The sequence below is a fragment of the Gymnodraco acuticeps genome, unplaced genomic scaffold (assembly GCF_902827175.1).
Source record: "Gymnodraco acuticeps unplaced genomic scaffold, fGymAcu1.1, whole genome shotgun sequence".
Classification (NCBI taxonomy): domain Eukaryota; kingdom Metazoa; phylum Chordata; class Actinopteri; order Perciformes; family Bathydraconidae; genus Gymnodraco; species Gymnodraco acuticeps.
The window spans coordinates 995-22,629 of record NW_022990849.1 but is presented as its reverse complement, the minus strand read 5'-3'; the positions used below and the strand labels follow the sequence as shown (position 1 = coordinate 22,629).

General features: G+C 41.2%; 1 protein-coding gene across 11 annotated transcripts in view; it reads left to right on the top strand.

Annotated features, from left to right (window-relative positions):
* LOC117557338 (NLR family CARD domain-containing protein 3-like) overlaps positions 1-20,637 on the top strand; it is a 100,504-nt gene extending 79,867 nt beyond the window's left edge. For 8 of the 11 annotated variants that reach the window (XM_034233146.1, XM_034233150.1, XM_034233145.1 and 5 more), the window contains 5 exons: positions 2,085-2,258; positions 4,434-4,604; positions 12,924-13,097; positions 17,840-17,883; positions 20,382-20,637. In XM_034233146.1, the coding sequence (XP_034089037.1) occupies positions 2,085-2,258; positions 4,434-4,604; positions 12,924-13,097; positions 17,840-17,883; positions 20,382-20,383 (565 nt within the window). In that variant the 3' untranslated portion in view covers positions 20,384-20,637. Of the gene's footprint in view, positions 1-2,084; positions 2,259-4,433; positions 4,605-5,888; positions 5,971-7,142; positions 7,158-7,192; positions 7,305-12,923; positions 13,098-17,839; positions 17,884-20,381 lie in introns of those variants that run through there. The other 3 variants (XM_034233140.1, XM_034233147.1, XM_034233148.1) reach the window with 3 other exon arrangements.
* The last annotated feature ends 998 nt before the right edge of the window (positions 20,638-21,635 follow it).

The following is a 21,635-nucleotide window of genomic DNA, read 5'->3' as shown; positions in this document are numbered from 1 at the left end:
AGTTAATATCTGTCATTTTACAGGATTTTGCAAGTTATTTAAAAAAACATGATACTTACTATAACAATGTACAGTTATTTCCTGTAAAATTACGATCTTTTTTTACAGTGTGAGGTTAAGGACTCTCTGAGTGTTTAGATGGGCAAGTTAACTTAGTCAGTTATCTCAGTTGTTCTCAAACGGTTTGGTCACCATTTATGTAAACACATATTTCCATTTGAGGGGGTAGTGAATAGTGATTAGAAAAATATGCATGAATAAAAAGAAAGAAAATGTTAACTAGGTGAGAAAAAAGGTAAGATACACTTTTAAAGTCTTTGCTGGTGCCTCTAAGAGGAGCAGGGGGAGAGGAGGGAGACAGGTTAGGCTGATTCAGGAGGGGAAATACATAAATAAACAAGTTTCAATGTTTTGTAATATTGGATATGGTATGTTATTGGTTATGGCCATGTTCTTATGATTTTATGATTATTTAAATACAGTTATGTTTCATATGGGTGTTTCCATATCTAGTCTATTTATTTTCCCCTCAAAGTGCACCAGATTAATGCATTTAACTCCAAAATAAAAAAATATATCTTACATGGATAGGTTCCTAAATACATTTGAACATTTTTTTAAATACATCCATGTGTTTATTCTGGGGTAGTAGATTTAAACTATAGGGCTATCACTATGGGCTGCAACGCTGTAAATATTGACAAATAAATCCATCAAAATGGCACAAAAAAAAACTGGTAGTGGCCTGGGTGGGTGTATAATGTTTGCGTGTGAGCGTGCGTACGCACACGTTAGTTTTAAAGACCCCCATAGAGCTCAGTTTATAACTCGAACCCTGGTTATATATATATATATATATATGTATATATATATATATATATATATATATATTATACAGAGTTGATACCTGTTTAGTTGTGTCTTCATAGTGGGGAGGGGCTGACCCACGTGTTTTGGGTGACGTCATGTTTCAGAGGGTGATGTGCGCCGGAAGTAAAGCTGCAGGAGGTCCAAAGACCGGAAGTGGAACGTTAGCATTAGCGGTAGCTTAACTTAGAATCTCTGTGTGTCCCTGATAATGAGTGTTTGACATCATGTGTTAATGTGTTTTTTATTATAGGTGAAGGGAGACATGTTTTATTATAGCTTGTCTAGACTATTATTTCTATAAGCTTTGGGAATATTATGTATATTATTTATGTATGCAAAAGTTATCTTATATTGATTGTATTTTGTTTATTTCCCTTAGAGGAAAAACCACACACACAGACACACACACACACACATATCTGTATGTGTTGCCGACACACTGGGGTGAACCTAGTGATAGACACAAAACTAGTGCCAACACTGAGTTATCTCTAACGGCCCGTCCACACAGCCGCGTTAAAAAATCTTCCAACGCTTCTGCCCATTCACTTTGAATGGAGTGACGTCACGTTGCCTCACTTTTCGCCGAACTGCATTGTGGGAAGCAAAGCGAAGATTTCCAGGATTTTCAGGATTCAAAAGTTGAGCAATGTTCAACTTTTGAAGCTGAGGTGAAAGCGTCAGCCAATCAAATCCCGTTTATGCATATCTGAGAGTACAAGCGCTAGCCAATCAAACCACGTGCAAGCTGGGAGAGCCAGACCACCGCAGTTCATTTTCTACATTCCTGAAAATGGAGGAGAAATTAGTTATTGCGGTAGCAAATAACCCGGTTCTTTATGACCAGTCCCTATTAACTTACCGGGATACAAACCGGAGGAACCAGGCATGGAGGGAGGTCGCAGAGACAGTGGGTGAAACTGGTAGGTTTTCGCCTGTTTGGGGATTTTATATCCAGTTTACTTCGTTTTAACATTGCTATTGCTTTGTATGTCGGGGGCGAGAGATTCATGTGATTGGTTGTTGGTCGCGTTGCTCGCAAAAAATCCCCAAGCTTCAGACACGCCCACCTTCAAGATTTTCAAGATGTTTTTAACACGGCTGTGTGGACGTACCGTAACTCTCCACTACACTATCAGAACATGTCAAATCTTGAGGTCAATATAATGTTTCGTCTTTTTTTAACACATGTTGTAATATATGTTTTATTATAGACTTACTGGCTGTGACCTCTCAGCAACTCACTGGGAAGTCGTGGCCTCAGCTCTGAAGTCTGACCCCTCCCATCTGAGAGATCTGGACCTGGGTGAGAACCCTCTGCAGGATTCAGGAGTGAAGCGTCTGAGTTCTGGACTAAAGAGTCCAAACTGCAGACTGGAGGCTCTCAGGTCAGTTCACTGACTGCAGTTCATATTGATCTGTTTGTGTTTATGATTTTCTGAATTTGAACAAATACAATGTTATTTTTATTTGTTCCGTTTCTGCTAATGACTGAATATTGATCAGAGTAACAGAGAGAAGGTGAATGTGTGAGGGAGAGAGTTTGAGCTTCCACAGACTCACCCTGTGCTCCAGGAGTCAGTGGAGATGCTGTCAGTACTGAGGAGCTGTGAGGGAGAGGAAGGAGTTGTTCAACATCTGATCAAAGTTAAAGTTCCAGATTATCAGTGGATTGTTTCTGCATCATCTCTGACATTAAAACCCTGTTTAACTGTGAACAGATTATTAAACCTGGAGTTATTTCAAACAGGAACTTTGTTTTCTAAAGTTATCCAGAGGTCGCGTTAACCGAATATTTTCCGTCAGGGACGGATTTTTTCTAACAATGACGGAAAAATCTGAAAGCAATCCGTCATTTTGACCGATTAGAACACAACTCGGAACAGCGCCAAAATGTTCACCAACGGCCCACATTATATTACATCCTTAGTGGCCAGGTCAACTGAGGGCGATCTACTCTACTGTAGTCTGTAACTATTATTTAGTCATTAACACCCCTGTCCAGTTGGTGGCGAGTGTGTGTATATTAAGTAGCTATTGTCTAGTCTTGTTTTTGACCTCGTTGATTAACCGGCTTTAGCAATCGCAAAATGTCACGGCAGCTGATCGTCCGAAGCTTTTTTAATGAGCCCAGTAGTTGTGATGGTGTGGATAAACGAGGTGAAAAAAGAGGGATTGATGCGGTGGAGGATGAAGGACAAGCCAGTAAGACTAAAACTGACAACGTTCAGCCAGCGGCAGAGGGGCAAGCAAGTGGCAAGGAGTTCAAGCGGGAGTACCGGGTTCAGTGGGAGCAAGAGTTTAAGTGGCTGAGGAGGGAAGACGGCAAAATGTTCTGCGACATCTGTAGAAAAGCTAAGATGAGTAACGGATTTGTCCGAGGGTGCACGACGATGCAGAGATCAGCATTCAGGCTAGGCTACAGCAGGTCAATTGAGTTGTTCTTGTAAATGTTTTGTTCATATTTTGATTGTAATTGTCTCATTTAAAACGATGGCATTGTTCATATTTGCCTGTTTAGGCACAATGGTCGTGGTGTTTTTAGCGGCCTCTGCCCCCCTCTGCTGTGCTGTCAGTGCAGGAAAAAAAAATCCTTAGGCGCACCGCAGTACTTTTCCCACTTTAGTTCCGATATAGTTCAGAAATGTTGAGTTCAGACCAAAAAGAGCCGGAACTAAAATTAGTTCATGAGAACCTTTTCACCCCCTTTTCAGTCCCTGCTAGAGAGCAGGGAGAAAAAGGTTCCTATGTCTGATTGGTTGGGCAGATTGCAAACCACGCCCCGTAAAACTCCCAAAAAGTTTTGTGAAGCCGCCATTTTATTATCCTCGCATTAGCATTATTAGCATTAGCATTAGCCCAGCACAGAAACGCAGAGAGACTAACTTATGGCAACACAAAATAAAACATGGGAGCGGTGGAGATGAGGAGGTGTCGGCGTTCTGGCGATTTACTCGGAAGGCTTCAGAAGAAGCTGCTGGGAGTCCCAGCAGCTTCTACTGAAACCAGTCCCCAACTCCGGGGACTTTCCGGCCGGGGACTTTGGGCGGCAGTACACGCCGTGAAGTGGTTTGCGGCCTGCCAGTAAACCCAAAGCAGAAGAAGAAGAAGTGATGTCAGCGGCTTCATTTGCCTAATCCTCCCTCAGGAGCTTATTCCGGTGTGAACGCGATCTGTACTTAGTTCATGAGAACTAAAGAGTTCTCATGAACTAAGTTCTCATGAACCTTTGTGGGAAAAGTACTGCGGTGTGAATGCGCCTATTCATGTTCGTGTTGACATGAAAAGTGACCACACGGTCAGTGTCTCTGTTCATCTTTTTTTTTCTCCATGCCCTTAAAAGTTCTGTATGAATCATTAAAAAATAATGAATGAATGAACATTTGCTGCTCAGTACCCAAACATAAATATTAAATATGTCTCATCTCATCATTAAAACATGAAAAATAAAATGACGGGTAATAATGGATTATGACGGAAATGTTACGATCCTGTCCGTCAAAATGACGGACAACGAAAAAGTCTAACGCAACCACTGGTTACATCATGTTTTCTTTCTTCAGACTGAGGTGGTGCAGTTTGTCAGAGATCAGCTGTTCTGCTCTGATCTCAGCTCTGAAGTCCAACATCCATCTGAGACATCTGGACCTGAGTGAGAGCGCTCTGCAGGATTCAGGAGTGGAGCTGCTGAGAGATCTTCTGGAGAGTCCAGACTGCAGACTGGAGACTCTCAGGTCAGTTCACTGACTCTGTCACTGCTGGAGATCTCACATGATCACTTTCTAATTGAACCTCATTTATATTCATTAATAACTTACATCCATAGAGTTGTAAATGTCTTTATATTCATATTTCCTTTTAACGTACTGAAGTAAGTGGCGTTTTTATATGTACAAAAGTGGTGGGGCACAAAAAACGTAGGTGTTTATATATAAGCTTCTGCAGTGACGTGCAGTGAGGTTCATGGCTGCTGAGGCACTGACTCTTCAGGTTTACAAATATTATATTTTGACCTAAATCAAAATATTATATTTTTTTCAAAAGCTTTTTTTTGTCTGATGCTTCGATTAATTTTAAACAGACAGTTCAACAAAAGGATACCCACAAAATTTAATTTTATAATTTAAATATTGAATTGTTCTCTCTTAGTAAGATCCCATTTTCAATAAAATGGGATCTTTCCTTGACTTGAAGATGAAGTCCATTTGCCTATCCTTCTGGACAAAAATCTCAACGACGTGTCACTGCACCCCTCTATAGGCTGCTCTCTCTCGTCTCCTCTTCACACACTAGTACTTACAGCCAATCAGCTCTCTGAATTATGAGATTACGTTTGGTGGGGATGCAAGGCACACGGCCCCTATGGTGATTATGTTTTTGCCGCACACATTGAATTGAAAAATACTCTGAGCATGCGCAGTGTAGTTTTTACAGGACCCATTCACTTAGACAGTGAGAGAGAGCGGCTAGATCGGGGCTTGACCCACATCGCTCAAAACGGCTCAATAGACACACTGTAGACACTAATTAGAAAAATACAGACTAAAACAGCAATGTACAGAAGAATCAGATGATTAAACATGATCTTAAAATATATTTGAAGATGTATTTTTTTTGCATTTTTTTTGTAATTCTTTTTTCTGCTGACACTAGGTGGGGCTGTGGCCCTAATGACCAGTCGCCTTTGAGAACTGCAGACATACATGTTGACTGTTTCTGAAAGGTGACCTATCATGCAAAATGGCCATACCTTATATAGGTATGGCCCTACAATATATTATTCAAATATAGCATGATAGGTCTCCTTTAAAGTGCATTTAGTGGTGACCGCACGTTTGCACGTCCTGCTTTAAAGCAGATGTGTCTCTTGGCGTAAAGAAGTGGAATTATTTGCTGAATGATTTAAAGGGCTGTAAGAACATTTTTATGTTTAAGAAAATGTATAAAGAAAGCGTAATTAGACAGTATGAAGTTGACTTTTGATTGTGTTGTCTCACACACAAAATGTTCCTTGGAAGAGCTGTGTCCTTTTGTAAGGCATGCTTCCAGTCTTTGAAGCCTTTTACGGTGAACGATGCTTCATGATGATGAGCCTTAAACTTTCTGCATGGGAAATACGCAGCCTCGCCTTTCACGGAGTATTCAAGCCAGGGTCGGTGTTGGTACCATGAGCTGGAAAAACTACGTTTGTTTCCCGGAGAAGAGCCGAGAGGGGAAACTATCCAGGAATTCCTGTTTTGGTTTATCCACGCCAAGGTCCTCTGGAAGTAGAAAACTAACATCTCCAAGATCACACAGACTTTCATTCAGAGTTTCATAGCTAAATAAAAACATGATATTACACTAATCTTTCAACATAGTTTAATACAAAAAATACATATAAGGACAAAGCCCTACAAATAACAACACTAAACATAATAATACAACAATTTAATGTTTTCAATCAGCCCTGATTTCTCATTGGCCCAAATCCTGGATGGGGGGACCCCATACGTTAATAACTAACATCCATAGAGTTGTAAATGTCCTTTTATTCATGTTTCATTTTTAAGAGTAAGAAGTAAGAACTGCAGACATACATGTTGACTGTTTCTTAAAGGAACTGTAATAGATGTTAGTAGTTCAAAGTAAATCTCTGTATTTAATATTTAGTAAACGATAACGTCTGAATAAAGGTCATCTGAAGTCATTTTAGTTTTACATTGTGGTGGGAATTTATTGATCAAATGCAGATGGAGAGTCAAAGCATTCAGCTCTTTGTGGTATTTCATTCCTTGAAGAAAGTTCAGTCGGTCACACAGAGAGCACACAGTCTGCAGAGAGGAAGACGAAGAGTAGAGTTTGGATTGCATATTTAAACACAGAGAGAAGAGAAAGGGAGGGGGAAGCTTGGTGATGATGAAGGAGCATTCTGGGAGTCAGGGAGTTAGGGAGGCCGTATCAGGAAGTTCTCAGCTCACCTGAGGTGAAGGTCATACTGTTGGTGCACAGAGAGAGTCACTAACAACACTGCAACACATCTTCTCAATAAGGACTTTCCCCAAGCTTAGCTAAGAAGTGGGAGAAGTAGTAAATATAGATAAACATTAGCAAATAAGAATCACACAATAATATTATTAAAGTAAGTGAGTATAATATGTTTCTATTACATACATGATAAAGTTCACTTTCTGAAGTAGACACATTTTTCTGTTCCCATTCATTTAAATGTTGAGAAACATCTGATTGGATTATAAACAGATGTTTATCCTCATCATGTTTTCTTTATTCAGTCTGAGGTTCTGCAGGTTGTCAGAGATCAGCTGTTCTGCTCTGATCTCAGCTCTGAAGTCCAACATCCATCTGAGAGATCTGGACCTGAGTTGGAACGCTGTGCAGGATTCAGGAGTGGAGCTTCTTCTGGAGAGTCCAGACTGTAGACTGGAGACTCTCAGGTCAGTTCACTGACTCTCTGTTACTGCTGGAGATCTCACATGTTCACTTTGTAATTTAACCTCATTTATATTCATTAATAACTTTCATCCATAGAGTTGTAAATGTCCTTTTATTCATATTTCATTTTTAAGAGTAAGAAGTAAGAACTGCAGACATAAATGTTGACTGTTTCTTAAAGTAACTGTATTAGATGTTAGTTGTAAAAAGTACATCTATGTATTTAATATTTAGTAAACGATAACGTCTGAATAAAGGTCATCTGAAGTCATTTTAGTTTTACATGAGTAGTATAACTGATGTCCCTTCCATCACATTAGTATGCATAAAAAGTGACAGGTGGGTCCACCCCCAATTATGCTAATGAGCTAAGTCCCGCCTCCTTTTGTTCGAGGTGTGATCACATGTAGGTGTGATATCAAACGTAGGTGTGAGATCCTTTGATGTGAGGGGGGAGGTGTAACCACACGTAGGTGTGAAATGCCCCCCTGTAGTAGCGCCTTTGTTGTCTAATCTAATTAGCCTTTGATGTCTGTCCTTTGATGTGAGGGTTGAGGTGTTATAACATGCCGGTGTGACATCGCACCGGCATGTTATAAGCCTGTGATGTTAATCTATGTGTTGATTAAGGCAGTCTCTTTGAAGTTGTGTGTGAGCCTGTCTCCCACCGTCCCCCTCACACCCCCTGCCTCACACCCCCTGCCTCACACCGTTTCCTCTCACCCCTTCCTGTCACACCCCCCTTCCTTTGGCTGTGAGGCCAGAAGATAGTGGGGGTGGAGTTAGGTAAAAAAGAAATACGCTCAAACTAAATAAAAAGCCATTCATTTTCACTCACTAAGACACCTAAAAAACTTGTATTGCCCTCTCTAAAATAGATTAGTTTTTTAATATGATTTAACTAAAGATGTTCTTTTTTAAGTTGTATGGCTTGTGAAATAATGTGTAATTACTTTATTAACTATAAGGAAGTCTCTTTTATGAAGAGGGGTAATAATAATTTAAAAGATCTTAATGACCCCCTGATCTTGTATTTTTAATGTTTAATTACTTCACACAACTTTAAAAGCCCCTATGAAGTTGTTGTTAACTAAAGTAAACGTATGCCGAGTCAGTCACCCCGGCCAGAGGCAACACGATTGTCTGAATGACATGCTCGATTTTTTCTTCAGAAACAATTACAACGCGTTAATGAAAAGACTTTGGCTCGCCGACTTCATTACTGAGATTGACCAGACTCTTATTGATAAAGACATTTACACGGATGAATGGAGGATCCGACACCCTTCGGAGGCTTTTCTGCACAATCTCAAAAATTGCAGATGCCTCAAGGAGAGACTTGAAAAGATCAATGCCAAGTTGAAATGAAGATTCCAGGACCACTTTAAATGTTTCGTTTACAATCGTTTCCCAATAACCCGGAATAGTACTAACAGAACGAACGATATCCAAAATGTCTTCCAGTTTACAAACTTCAGCCATTCTGTTTACACGGGGGTCACTACTCATTCTGTTTTCAATCGTCCTCATCACCACACTTATTAAAAGGGTATTGACTACATTCTGATCAATATATACAGAGCGTTTTGCATAGTAGTTCCCCATTTTTATTTTACTTTAAAGAAAAAGTCAATGTATCGGAAAAAAAAAAACTCCCCGTCTGGTTATTAGTCTTCTTTTTCTCCATCCAACTTGGCATGGATCTTTTCAAGTCTCTCCTTGAGGCGTCTGAAATTTTTGAGATTGTGCAGAAAAGCCTCGGATCGCCTTGGATCCTCCATTCATCCGTGAAAATGTCTTTATCAATAAGAGTCTGGTCAATCTCAGTAATGAAGTCGGAGAGCCAAAGTCTTTTCATTAACGCGTTGTAATTGTTTCTGAAGAAAAAATCGGGCATGTCATTCAGACAATCGTGTTGCCTCTGGCCGGGGTGACTGACTCGGCATCCGTTGCATATTTAATAATAATAATTCCTTACATTTATTATAGCGCTTTTCCAGATGCTCAAAGCGCTTTACAAATACACATTACACATATATATTTTTTTTATACATGCAATGGTCACTGTGGACAATACCCACAGGAGCAAGTTCAGGTGAAGTGTCTTGCCCAAGGACACAACGGCTTTACAGACGCAGCAGCGGCGGGTTTTCACCCCTTGATCTGATGATCATTGCACAGCGCACTGCGCCACAACCGTCCTCTTCACGCCTCAAAGTCATCGAGGCGCTTTACAAGTACACATTGAATCATACATGTACTGGTGGGACATTACCCACAGGAGCAAATCCGGGTGAAGTGTCTTGCCCAAGGACACAACGGCCTGATGCAGTGGCGGCAGGAGCGGGTTTCGAACTGGAGTTCCCCAGCACCCCCCTTGATCTGATGATCAGATGCACAGACCACTGCGCCACCCGTCCCTATTTCTTCTCTGTACCGATGTATCACCCTCTCCACAATATCAACCAACACCGATTTCACTGTGTCCATAAACAGAGACGTCTTGGCCCCAGGAGTAACATCAGCAGCAGTAGTACTGCAAGATTCGGGTGTCCAAAATGGTTGTGATGATGGTAGTCCAGGAGTTTGTTCCTGGCTGCAACTCGCGGGGGGAGACTTGGTTTTTCTCAGATCCATGGCTAGTTTTCAACGGTCGTCTTAGTGGGGTCCTTCGTTCTAGATGATTTGCTGAGTGGAGGGTGGGACTTATTGCGTTGAATGGGGGGAGTCATCTGTAGAAATTGAGAGTTTTTAAAAAGTTCTTTAAGCTTTGTAGCTTTTTCATCTATCATTTCCAACCAAGCAGCAAGAGGTCAAATTTAAGAATAAGTAATAGTTTTATCATGATTTTACGGAAAAAGTCAAAAGTATAGTTTGTCAGAAAAAATATATATATGGAAAAGTCATTGTGTACAATAGTATGTTGGAAATACAAAAAAAGAAACTCAATTCATTACAAATTAATGAATATTTTACCCAGTTCTAAAGTTTTGCATCCATTAAAGAAAACCCCATTCCTTACAAAGTACTTCATATTATACCCTTTGTTAAGTGTTGCGTACATCAAAGTGTATCTAAAAATATCTTGGTAGCAGAAAATAACTAAAATATGTAAGGTTATCAGAAAAAACCCTACATTGTTTAACTGAACAAGTGTTTATAAAACGGCCATTAAAAGAAACCGATTTCCTTACAAAGTACTTCATATTCTACCAGTTTTTAAGTGTTGCATACATCAAAGTGTGTCTAAAAGTATCTTAGTAACACAAGAAAAGAGAAAAAAGCCAAAATCTGCCTAGTGTCAGTAAATCAGTGTTAAAATCACAAACTTGCCTTTTAGAGTCACAGTCTTTTACCTAACTCCACCCCCACTATCTTCTGGCCTCACAGCCAAAGGAAGGGGGGGGTGACAGGAAGGGGTGAGAGGAAGGGGTGTGAGGCAGGGGTTGTGAGGGGGACGGTGGGAGACAGGCTCACACACAACTTCAAAGAGACTGCCTTAATCAACACATAGCTTAACATCAAAGGCTTATAACATACCGAAGCAATATCACACAGGCATGTTATAACACCTCAACCCTCACATCAAAGGACAGACATCAAAGGCTAATTAGATTAGAAAACAAAAGCTCTACTACAAGGGTGCATCAAAGGACAGACATCATAGGCTAATTAGATTAGACAACAAAGGCGCTACTAGAGGGGGGGCATTTCACACCTATGTGATTACACCTCACCCCTCACATCAGAGGATCTCACACCTACCTGTGATTACACCTCGAACAAAGGGATGTTCATTAGCATAATTGGGGAGCGGGCCCACCTGTCACTTTTTATGCATACTAATGTGATGGAAGGGACATCAGTTATACTACATACAGTACATGATAAAGTTCACTTTCTGAAGTAGACAGATGTTTCTGTTCCCATTCATTTAAATGTTTGAGTAACATCTGATTATATTATAAACAGATTTGTATGTATCATGTTTTCTTTATTCAGACTGAAGGACTGCAGTTTGTCAGAGATCAGCTGTTCTGCTCTGATCTCAGCTCTGAAGTCCAACATCCATCTGAGAGATCTGGACCTGAGTCTCAACGATCTGCAGGATTCAGGAGTGGAGCTGCTGAGAGATCTTCTTGAGAGTCCAGACTGCAGACTGGAGACTCTCAGGTCAGTTCCTGGACTCGTGACTCGACTCGGACTCGCACACTGATTGACTCGACTCGGACTCGTGAATTCTCGCGCACGATGACTTGGACTCGGACTCGTGAATTATCGCATATGCTGACTTGGACTCGGACTAGTGAAGTTTTCCCCCCACGATGACTCGTACTCGACTCGTAACATTGACGCTCTGACATGGACTCGGACTCGAGCTAATTTTCTCTGGAGTCTGATGTCCTCTATCCTGGCGTGTGCACCTGCGAGGCGAGTTCACGTGTCTCGAGACACAGATGTCTCGAGACACACCCCGCATCATGCTGTATGCTTTCACACATTCTGCTTCCACAATGGAAAAGAGCAGCGCAAAATGCTCGTTATGTGGAAACAATATTGAAAAGAAGGCTCCGTAACACATTACTCTAAGGATCGAGTTCAGACATATAGGCTGTCTTGAACACTATCATCAGGTGATCTAATCAATAAATAAAGATTCAGCCGATAACACAAAAGCACATGGCTACTTAACATGCAGAATGATGTCATTTTGCATGCTAAGTAGCCATGTGCTTTCTGGCTCAGTAAACTGATTTAACAGATAAAAGTTCCTTCAAAATAAGAGTCCCGATCTTATCAACTTTACCATAGGAAAATATTGGCATACATATATAATCACTTCTCTAAAAGGTAACTCATTTTAAATATAGTTTATTTATATATAATAAAATAATAATAATAATATTAATATTAGTAATAAGCTTTATATTTGTATAGCACCTGTTACAAGAATTGTAGCCAAACTCGCTTCACAGCAGTTCAATAGACAGATTAGTATAACATGACAGGATAAAAGCAATGTAAAGGAGCAACAACATTTCAACACATATATCCACGAAGATTAATACATGAAGACTTGCGACTCGGACTTGACTTGGACTCTTCTTAGGTAACTCGGACTTGGACTCGGACTCGAACACAGGTAATGATGACTCGGACTCGACTCAGACACTCCTTGGGTGACTCGGACTTGGACTCGAACTCGAAGAATGGTGACTCGAGAGTGACTTGGACTCGTGAATTGGTGACTTGACTACAACACTGTCACTTTGTAATTGAACCTCATTTATATTCATTATTAACTTACATCCATAAAGTTGTAAATGTCCTTATATTCATATTTCATGTTTACGTACTGAAGTAAGAACTGCAGACATAAATGTTGACTGTTTCTTAAAGGAACTGTAATAGATGTTAGTTGTAAAAAGTAAATCTGTGTATTTAATATTTAGTAAACGATAACGTCTGAATAAAGGTCATCTGAAGTAATATTAGTTTTACATGATAAAGTTCACTTTCTGAAGTAGACAAATTTTTCTGTTCAGATTCATTTAAATGTTGAGAAACATCTCATTGGATTATAAACAGATGTTTATCCTCATCATGTTTTCTTTATTCAGACTGAGGGGCTGCAGGTTGTCAGAGATCAGCTGTTCTGCTCTGATCTCAGCTCTGAAGTCCAACCTCCATCTGAAAGATCTGGACCTGAGTCGGAACAACGCTCTGCAGGACTCAGATGTGAAGCTGCTGAGAGATCTTCTGGAGAGTCCAGACTGCAGACTGGAGACCCTCAGGTCAGTAAGGGGTCTCTGCTGGTTCAGCAGTATTGTATGAAACACAGGGAGGTGTTTCTCTCACTGGGGAAACAGATCAGTGATGTTACCCACTGACTGCAGGCTCTCTCATTCTTCCATCAACTAGAGAAGGCCAGCTGGAAATGCAAAGCCACATTTAGTAAGTCATCAACTTTCCACCAGACATATGGGGTTTGACAGAAGAGTGGAAAAGGTAGTCTGTGTTTGATGGGATGTTTTTAGTTCCTTGACTAATGGCAGGCGCGCCGGATTCATTTTAGAAGTGGGGGGGCCAAAAAAAGTGCGTGTGTATGGCCCAATCCCAAACCACGCCCTTCACCCTACCCCTACACACTCCCCCTCTGTGACGGAGTGAACTGCGTGGAGTGACACATTAAGCTCCCTCCTGTCAGATGGAGGGAGTAAACACAGCAGCAAGCTTTGGGACGGCCTCTCCTCTCTCCGGCAGAAACAGGAAATGCCGTAACTGTATGTAGGCCTAACAACAGTTTCAAATCAGCATCTCTTTGACAAAAAATGTAAATTAATAAATCAAATACAACTCCAAACATCTTTAATTGTGTTACTTTTTTGTAAAGCTATTTTAGTTTTTTTAGTTTATAGTTTCTTAGTTTTTGCAACAGTCTGTAAATATACACAACTTTATAATAAAATGCACACAATTACCTTTTTCTAGACTAAACACAGGTATCATCCTAAATTAAAAAATATATGTGGTTATCATGAGGTTGTTAACATTGCAATTTATCACTATCGTTTAGTGGTTTTGCAAAGAATTAACCACTCTCTGTTGTTGTACCATTCTGCATTGAAGTACATTCTCTTTGCCCAAATAATCTACTAGCGGTCTCCTTTTTTCCGATAGTTAGCTGTACACAGGGCCGCCCCTCCCTACAGGCCAATCACGCAGGCTGCATGGGGCCCTGCCTTGCACAGGGGGCCCCGCCCAGAGGGCCTCAGCTGCTGTGCACAGTTCTCCGCTCAGTTCTCCGCGAGAGTGAGAGTGAGAGGTGAGAAGGGGAGCACGTCTGTAACCCGACACCGTTGCAATGAATCGAGATCTGACCAATCACGGCTTTGATACGGCCACTAGTGCAGGTGAAGAGATGTCGGTGAAAAGACAGTTTCAGTCCGGCGCAAAAAACAAAACATGAAGAAACTAGAGCATCACTCGAAGGTGGGTTATTGTATGAGTCAAATGTACAACTTGCGAATGTTGTATAAGTCAAATTGCCAATTGCCATATTAAAACATCAGCTGCAATTCACGACATGAAGAAGGCAGTCTCTGCAGAGCGTATAGGCTAATGGAGATGCAGTTATTTCCAGCATTCTTTATTTAACATTCATTCATGTATGTGATGCCTTTTATCTGCTAATGTACAGGAGGAAGAGTGATACACTGTCTGTCTACTTGGCTTACATAACAGTTCAAGTTTACAGCTTAAAAAACGTGGAGCATTTTTCCCCTTTTATTCATTTTTATGTCAATTTGCACATTTCATGGTGACGCTCAGCCTCTCCCCTTAACTCCTAACAGTCATCATCATGTCAACAACAACACAGACAAATACTGATAGAAATGTGTGTGTAGTTGTTGACACATTGCTGACAGAGGGAACTAGAATACAGATTTAAGAAATATCAGTTTTGAGCATGTCATAGCATGTTTTGTCTTGACTATATTACAACTATATTATAATAAAATAATATAGTATTTATATTATTGAATTGATTATGATTATTATTATTAGTAGAAGTAGTTTATTTGCATTCATTATATTTTAATCTTTTTGAGGCTAGTATTTGGCAGGAAATGCAGACGTATTCACCTGTAAACGCATACTGAACGACATACATGCACATTTACCATTTACCTCACTGTATACAAAAGTAACTGTGTTGATACTAATAATAAACAGGAATTATATTTGCAAAGTACTTTGTTTCCAAAAAAATGTGTTTCACTCCTGTCGGTTGGGGGGGGGGGCCTCATCTCACAATGTCGCTTGGGGCCCCAAGTTGGCCAGGGACGGCCCTGGCTGTACAGCTTTACCCCATACTTGCCAACCCTCCCGATTTTCGCGGGAGACTTCACTGGCCTCTCCCGGTTTCCTCCCAGGGTCATATTTCTCCCGATTTCTGACAAAATCAGATTTACTCAGGACTGTTTCCACTCGGACTTTAATACAGCTACACCATTGTTTGGTTTCCATAGCGCGTCTCTTTAGCAGCGCACGCAACTGAAAGTCTGAGAGGGTGCAGGAAAATAGTCACAGAAAACAGAACAATAATTGACAACTCTGCTCACTCCTGTCCTTCACATATGCTCCATAAAGGATGGTACAGGCCGCAAGGCAGTGCCCTTACAACTACAATAAGCATGTTAATGTTAATCCAGCTCCGGCGATCCACTAGCACCCCCCCCCCCCCCCCCCATGGTGGTTTTGGAATGCTCCCGATTTCTGAGGTCTCCAGGTTGGCAAGTATGCTTTACCCGCCTCAATGTCCCGACAACAAACCTCCATGCAGTCGGAACCAGCCTGTTTCGGTTCAACAACGGCGGCGGCGGCGGTTTTGACAGTTTCTGCGGCCGCAGAGCTGCTGCTTACGACGCTGAAGTTGGCTTCCGATTCAGAGCATCCGATTCGGCAGTTAAGGGGAAAGTTAAGGGACATTTAATTGACAGCGCTGAGCGAACAATCCTCCGTGTTTGAACCTCTTAAATCGCTGCATAGCTGATTTATTTGGACTGGATTATCCCAGAGACTCTAAAGATTCTTTATAGCACGGTTTTAGATTTGTGAAACCTTAATTCTATTTGTGAAAATAAAAAAAAAGGCAGCAGACGACGTCGTCTGCTGCTTTTGGGTTCATCTGGCTTCACTGTTTGAAGAAGGTCCAGGCTCCGGAGATGTGGATGTCAGGGATGTGACCTTCCAGTTGTTAAATTTAAGTTTAGATTGACTGTATTTAGTTTTCTTCTGCGCTGGTTCTTCTGACATGTTTGCAAGTGTATATATTATATCTAGGTTAACGGCTGACACACACAGAACAACGTAACAAATAAAGTAAACAACGTAACAAATAAACAAATCTAAGCTTTTTTATTGGTTGTAATTTACATGGATACATTAGAATGGTGTGACAATGTCCTATTTGATTGGGTTAAAATGTAGGCCAACATATTCTTCCTGTTATGTCAGCCTGCTTTATTTTAACTAATGCAAAGTGACCTGCTGCTCCATCGAAATCAGTCGCATTGACCCGAAGACACATTTTGATTCCTAGCTTTATAATGATATCAGGATTGTTTTGTAGGCTACTCCAAATATTAAGCAAAATATGTCACATTATATAATGACTGTTACATAGTCATCATTTTGAGAAAAAGGCCTTTAAAGTGTCCTCTTCTCTGGATCGATCTGATTGATTATTAGCGGAGCAAATGATCAAAATACTATGGAGGGAAGATATTTTCGTTTGGATTACTGCACTCACGGGAAACACCGGCTGTTGTTATGCCTGTTGTGACGTTAAGTTACTCCGTTCTCCGCTTGTAATTATGCCGAAGCTTCGAACCTGTATTTATCATCTGAATTTGTTGAAACAAGTTTAATATTCTGAAAGCCAAGACTTTGTTTCTTTGAAATCAGATGAAAACAAACTGTAACGGACCCTGCCGTGTTATCTATGATTACTATACGCCTTACATTCATAATTTCAGCCGGAGGGAGGGGGAGCGGCGCTGTGGAAAAGCAGAGTGGCCAGTGAGAGGCGAGCTGTGTTCGTCCCTTTACAAGCTTAAAAAAATGCGTGTAGCTACTGAGATTGAATATATTAACAATAAAAAATAACAAAATGTACACAGCTAGATCAGATCGCGTTTTAGATGCAACTTTAGAGTAGAGGGGAATTATTGAAACGGGATTTGTACAGTGTTCCGTGCCGCGTATATATACGTGTTTGTGTATTTTTGCGTTTGTGTGTATTGTGTTTGTTTCCCGGGGAAAACACTCACGAGAAACACCGGCTGTTGTTATGCCTGCAGTGACGTTAAGTTACTCCGTTCTCCGCTTGTAATTATGCCGAAGCTTCAAAGTTGTATTTATCATCTGAATTTGCCGAAAAAAGTTTAATATTCTGAAAGCCAAGACTTTGCTTATTTGAAATCAGATAAAAACAAACTGTAACGGACCCTGCTGTGTTATCTATGATTACTATAGTATACACCTTACATTCATAATTTCAGCGGGAGGGAGGGGGGGCGGCGCTGAGGAACAGCAGAGTGGCGAGTGAGAGGCCAGCTGTCATCTTCCCTTTACAAGCTTCAAACATGCCTGTAGCTAGTGAGATTGAATATAACAATAAAAAATAACAAAATATACACAGCTAGACCAGATCGCGTTTTAGATGCGACTTTAGAGTAGAGGGGAATTATTGAAACGGGATTTGTACAGTTTTCCGCGGCATCTGCTGCTGCGAAAATGTGGGGCAGGGCTGAAAAGTGGGGGGGCCAATGGCCCCCCCGCTTCCGGCGCCCTTGACTAATGGCTGTTACTTCCTGTCATGCAGCTGAGAGCTGTGGCAGTCAGTCGTAGTGTTTGCAGAGAAGATATGATGGGATGTAAAGCATGAGATCAGGACTCTGAAGCTGACTCAAAGAACAAACACTTATTTTAAACTGGATCCATAACTGTTGGATTGTGTTCATCCCTACAGGATCAGAAGAGATGAGACGATCAGAGCCACGATCCAGAAGACCTGTGAGTACTGAATATCCTCCATTCATCCAGATATGAGACTCTTTGATGGAGCATGTCCTCAGAGGAAAACAACACTCTGGTTTCTCTCTCTTCATCATTTTGGCTGTTTCTCTTCACAAGAACTGTCTATCAACACAGTGACGCGTTCACTGACACTCTGTAAAATGTAAATAAACTCTGAAGAATAAAACACGTGAAAACATCAACATTATAACCAGTCGTCTACAGTATTATCATCAAAATGTACAAGTAGAAGTACTCAGATCTGATACTTCAGTAAAAGTAGAAGTACTCAGATCTTGTTCTTGAGTAAAAGTAGAAGTACTCAGATCTTGTTCTTGAGTAAAAGTAGAAGTGCTCAGATCTTGTACTTGAGTAAAAGTAGAAGTACTCAGATCTTGTACTTGAGTAAAAGTAGAAGTACTCAGATATTTTTCTTGAGTAAAAGTAGAAGTACTCAGATCTTGTTCTTGAGTAAAAATAGAAGTACTCAGATCTTGTAGTAAAAGTAGAAGTACTCAGATCTTGTACTTGAGTAAAAGTAGAAGTACTCAGATCTTGTACTTGAGTAAAAGTAGAAGTACTCAGACCTTGTTCTTGAGTAAAACAGGAAAAACGTTGTCACCATCAGTGACTGCAGCTCCCCTCCCGCCCCAGTCAACCAAGGTGTACCTCAAGGCTCTGTGCTTGGACCCCTCCTATTCAATATCTACATGCTCCCACTTGGTCAAATCCGCCAACATGGTCTCAGCTTTCACTCTTATGCTGATGACACACAGCTCTATCTCTCCACCAAACCGTCCACTCAGCTCCCCCCTCAATCCCTTGTCAACTGCCTACAGGACATAAAAAACTGGATGTCATCAAACCTGCTCAAAATCAACAGCAATAAAACAGAGCTCATGATTGTGGCTCCCAGGACGCAGCTCCAGAAGGTTGGAGACCTGCTTCTCTCCATTGACGGCTGCTCCATCTCCCCGTCCACTGAAGTCCGCAACCTGGGAGTCATCCTGGACACCACCCTCTCTTTCCAGGCGCCGTCAAATCTGTCACCAAATCCGCCTTCCTACCACCTAAAAACATTGCCAGAATCCGGCCTTCTCTCTCTGACTCTGTGGCAGAAACCCTGGTACACGCCTTCATTACATCCCGTCTGGACTACTGCAATGGAGTCCTGTCCGGGGTTCCCAGCAAAACCCTGGATAGGCTCCAATACGTCCAGAACTCTGCCGCCAGGCTTCTCACCCACACCAAGCCATGGCACCATATCACCCCCACCCTCATCCACCTACACTGGCTGCCGGTCAAGTCCCGGATTCAATACAAAACACTCATCCTCACGTACAAGTCTCTCCATTCCCTCGCCCCCCAGTACTTATCGGACCTCCTCCATCCCTACACTCCTTCTCGGAGTCTACGGTCCTCAGACACGGGCCTGCTCTCCATCCCCCGCTCTCACCTCCGAACTGTTGGTGACAGGGCGTTCAGTGTTGCGGCCCCCACCCTCTGGAATGCACTGCCTGCCGAGATCCGTAATGCTGCCTCCCTGGACATCTTCAAATCATCACTAAAAACACACCTGTTTCACCCCTGGCCTTCGGGCCCTAGCCCTTTTTCTGGTCCCCCCGGCATCCTTTAGTTATTTCTTTGGTTTGCCCGTTGATTGTCTGTTTGTCCACCATGTACAGCGACCTTGGGTCCCTTGAAAGGCGCTATATAAATATCATTTATTATTATTATTATTAAAAGTAGAAGTACCAGAGTGTAGGAATACTCTGTCACAGTAAAAGTCCTGCATTCAAAATGTTCCTCAAGTAAAAGTAGAAAAGTATTCTCATCAAAATATAGTGAAAGTAGAGACAGTAAAAGTAGTCGTTGTGCAGATTGGTCCATTTCAGAATAATATATATGATATGTTTTATAATGATTGATCATGAAAGTGTTCTCAAAGCTGGTAAAGGTGCAGCTAGTTTGAATGGCTTTGTATACTGCAGGGTAGCTGGTGGATTTACTCCAGGTGGAACTAAAGTCTGATTTAACACTTGATTAGATTTCACATCATTCATCCACATCTGTGAAGTAACTAAAGGTGTTAAATACATGCAGTGGAGGAAAAGTACACCATGTACCTCTGACCTGTAGTGGAGTAAAAGTACACCATGTACCTCTGAACTGTAGTGGAGTAGAAGTACAAAGTAGCCTAAAATGGAAATACTCAGGTACAGTACAAGTACCTCTAAATAGTACTTAAGTACAGTACTTGAGTAAATGTACTTAGTTCCTCTCCTGGTCTGTAAAGCTCTCCCAACATATGCAGGTTAGCATCCGGCAGCTTCTATGTGCTGGGGACCCGTACTGTACATGTCTATCATCACACTTTGGGCTCCTCAACATGTGTGGGTTCCCAGCAGGACTCTCTGAGCTGCAGACACATTCTTTCTGTGACTTTGTTCCAGATATTTGGAGCATAATAACTGAAGCTGTTTCTCCATGTTCAGGAACTCCCATCCCCCGAGTCCTGCGGCAGGAAGCGCTCCTTCTCTCCAAGAACTCCTGGACCCTGCAAGCTGGTCCAGAACCAGAGTCCCAGTGAGGAGTCCAGCCAGTCGACCTCTCAGAGTTCAACTAAACTACAACATTATTAAAGATCATGTTTAAAGTTAAAAAAGGATGCTTTCAGACTGAATCCAGAAGCTTCTCCAGCTGCAGTCAAAGCAGATCATTTGAGGAATATATAAAACAATTATAAAACTGTAATAAGAATTACTCTGAATACTTTCTTTGGACATTTTATTTACATTTCTTTTAATCAAATGTTTCTGACTTTCTATCAGAGTGCTTTTCTCCTGAATCAACGACTTCAATCTTCTTTCTTTTCTTGTGTATTTCATAAACAGGATGTTGTTGTTTGTCCTTATATCCTGATTGATGAGTCAGCAGTACAGCAGCCAGGCGGTAACGGTCAGCTGGCATGTGTATCTGTTCATTGGCTCATATGTAGCATGTTTAATGGCAGTGTGTTGAAAATGGCTGACAGGTGGATATGTCAGATCTCTGTGTGTTACTCAGAGAGCCGTGTGCAGGGTTTTAGAAAGTGCAGAGTTGAATTGCAGATTGTGTGCAGAGCTGAAAATGTGTTCAGAGTTCTGTTTGATTGAATCCAGCCAGTGTTGCCGCAGCAAAGCATAAGGGCTCAGAGCTCAGACCTATTGTGTTCACATTATATACGCTTCCTTTAGGCGATAAGGAATCACTCGGGACATTTTCATTGTTATGCAGATGATACTCAATTATACACAATATAGACAAAAGTATTGGACCACCTGCACATTAGAGAGATACCGCAGGTCCTTCCTTCCTGCAGCGGTCAGACTATATAACCACCACGACCCCTAGTAGACCCCCCACACAACAACACAGACTATAACACCCCTTGTTGTTAAATACCAACTATGTGCAATATACATATATATATATATGCCGTTAAAACTGCAATATATATCTGGCTGTTAAATCCTCAGAACTGTTACGGGATGTGTATTTTGTAAAATGTGTAACTTTTTTTTAATGATAATTTATTGTTTTAATCTCTAATACTTTGTTGTCTGCATGCTTTAGGGCAGAGGTTCTCAATTTTTTTTCAGCCAAGGACCCCTTACAAGATAGAGAATACACCAAGGAACCCCTCATTCTGATTTGTGATTTTGGGCTATATAAATAAAAATGTACTTGATTTGACATGTATGTCCCTT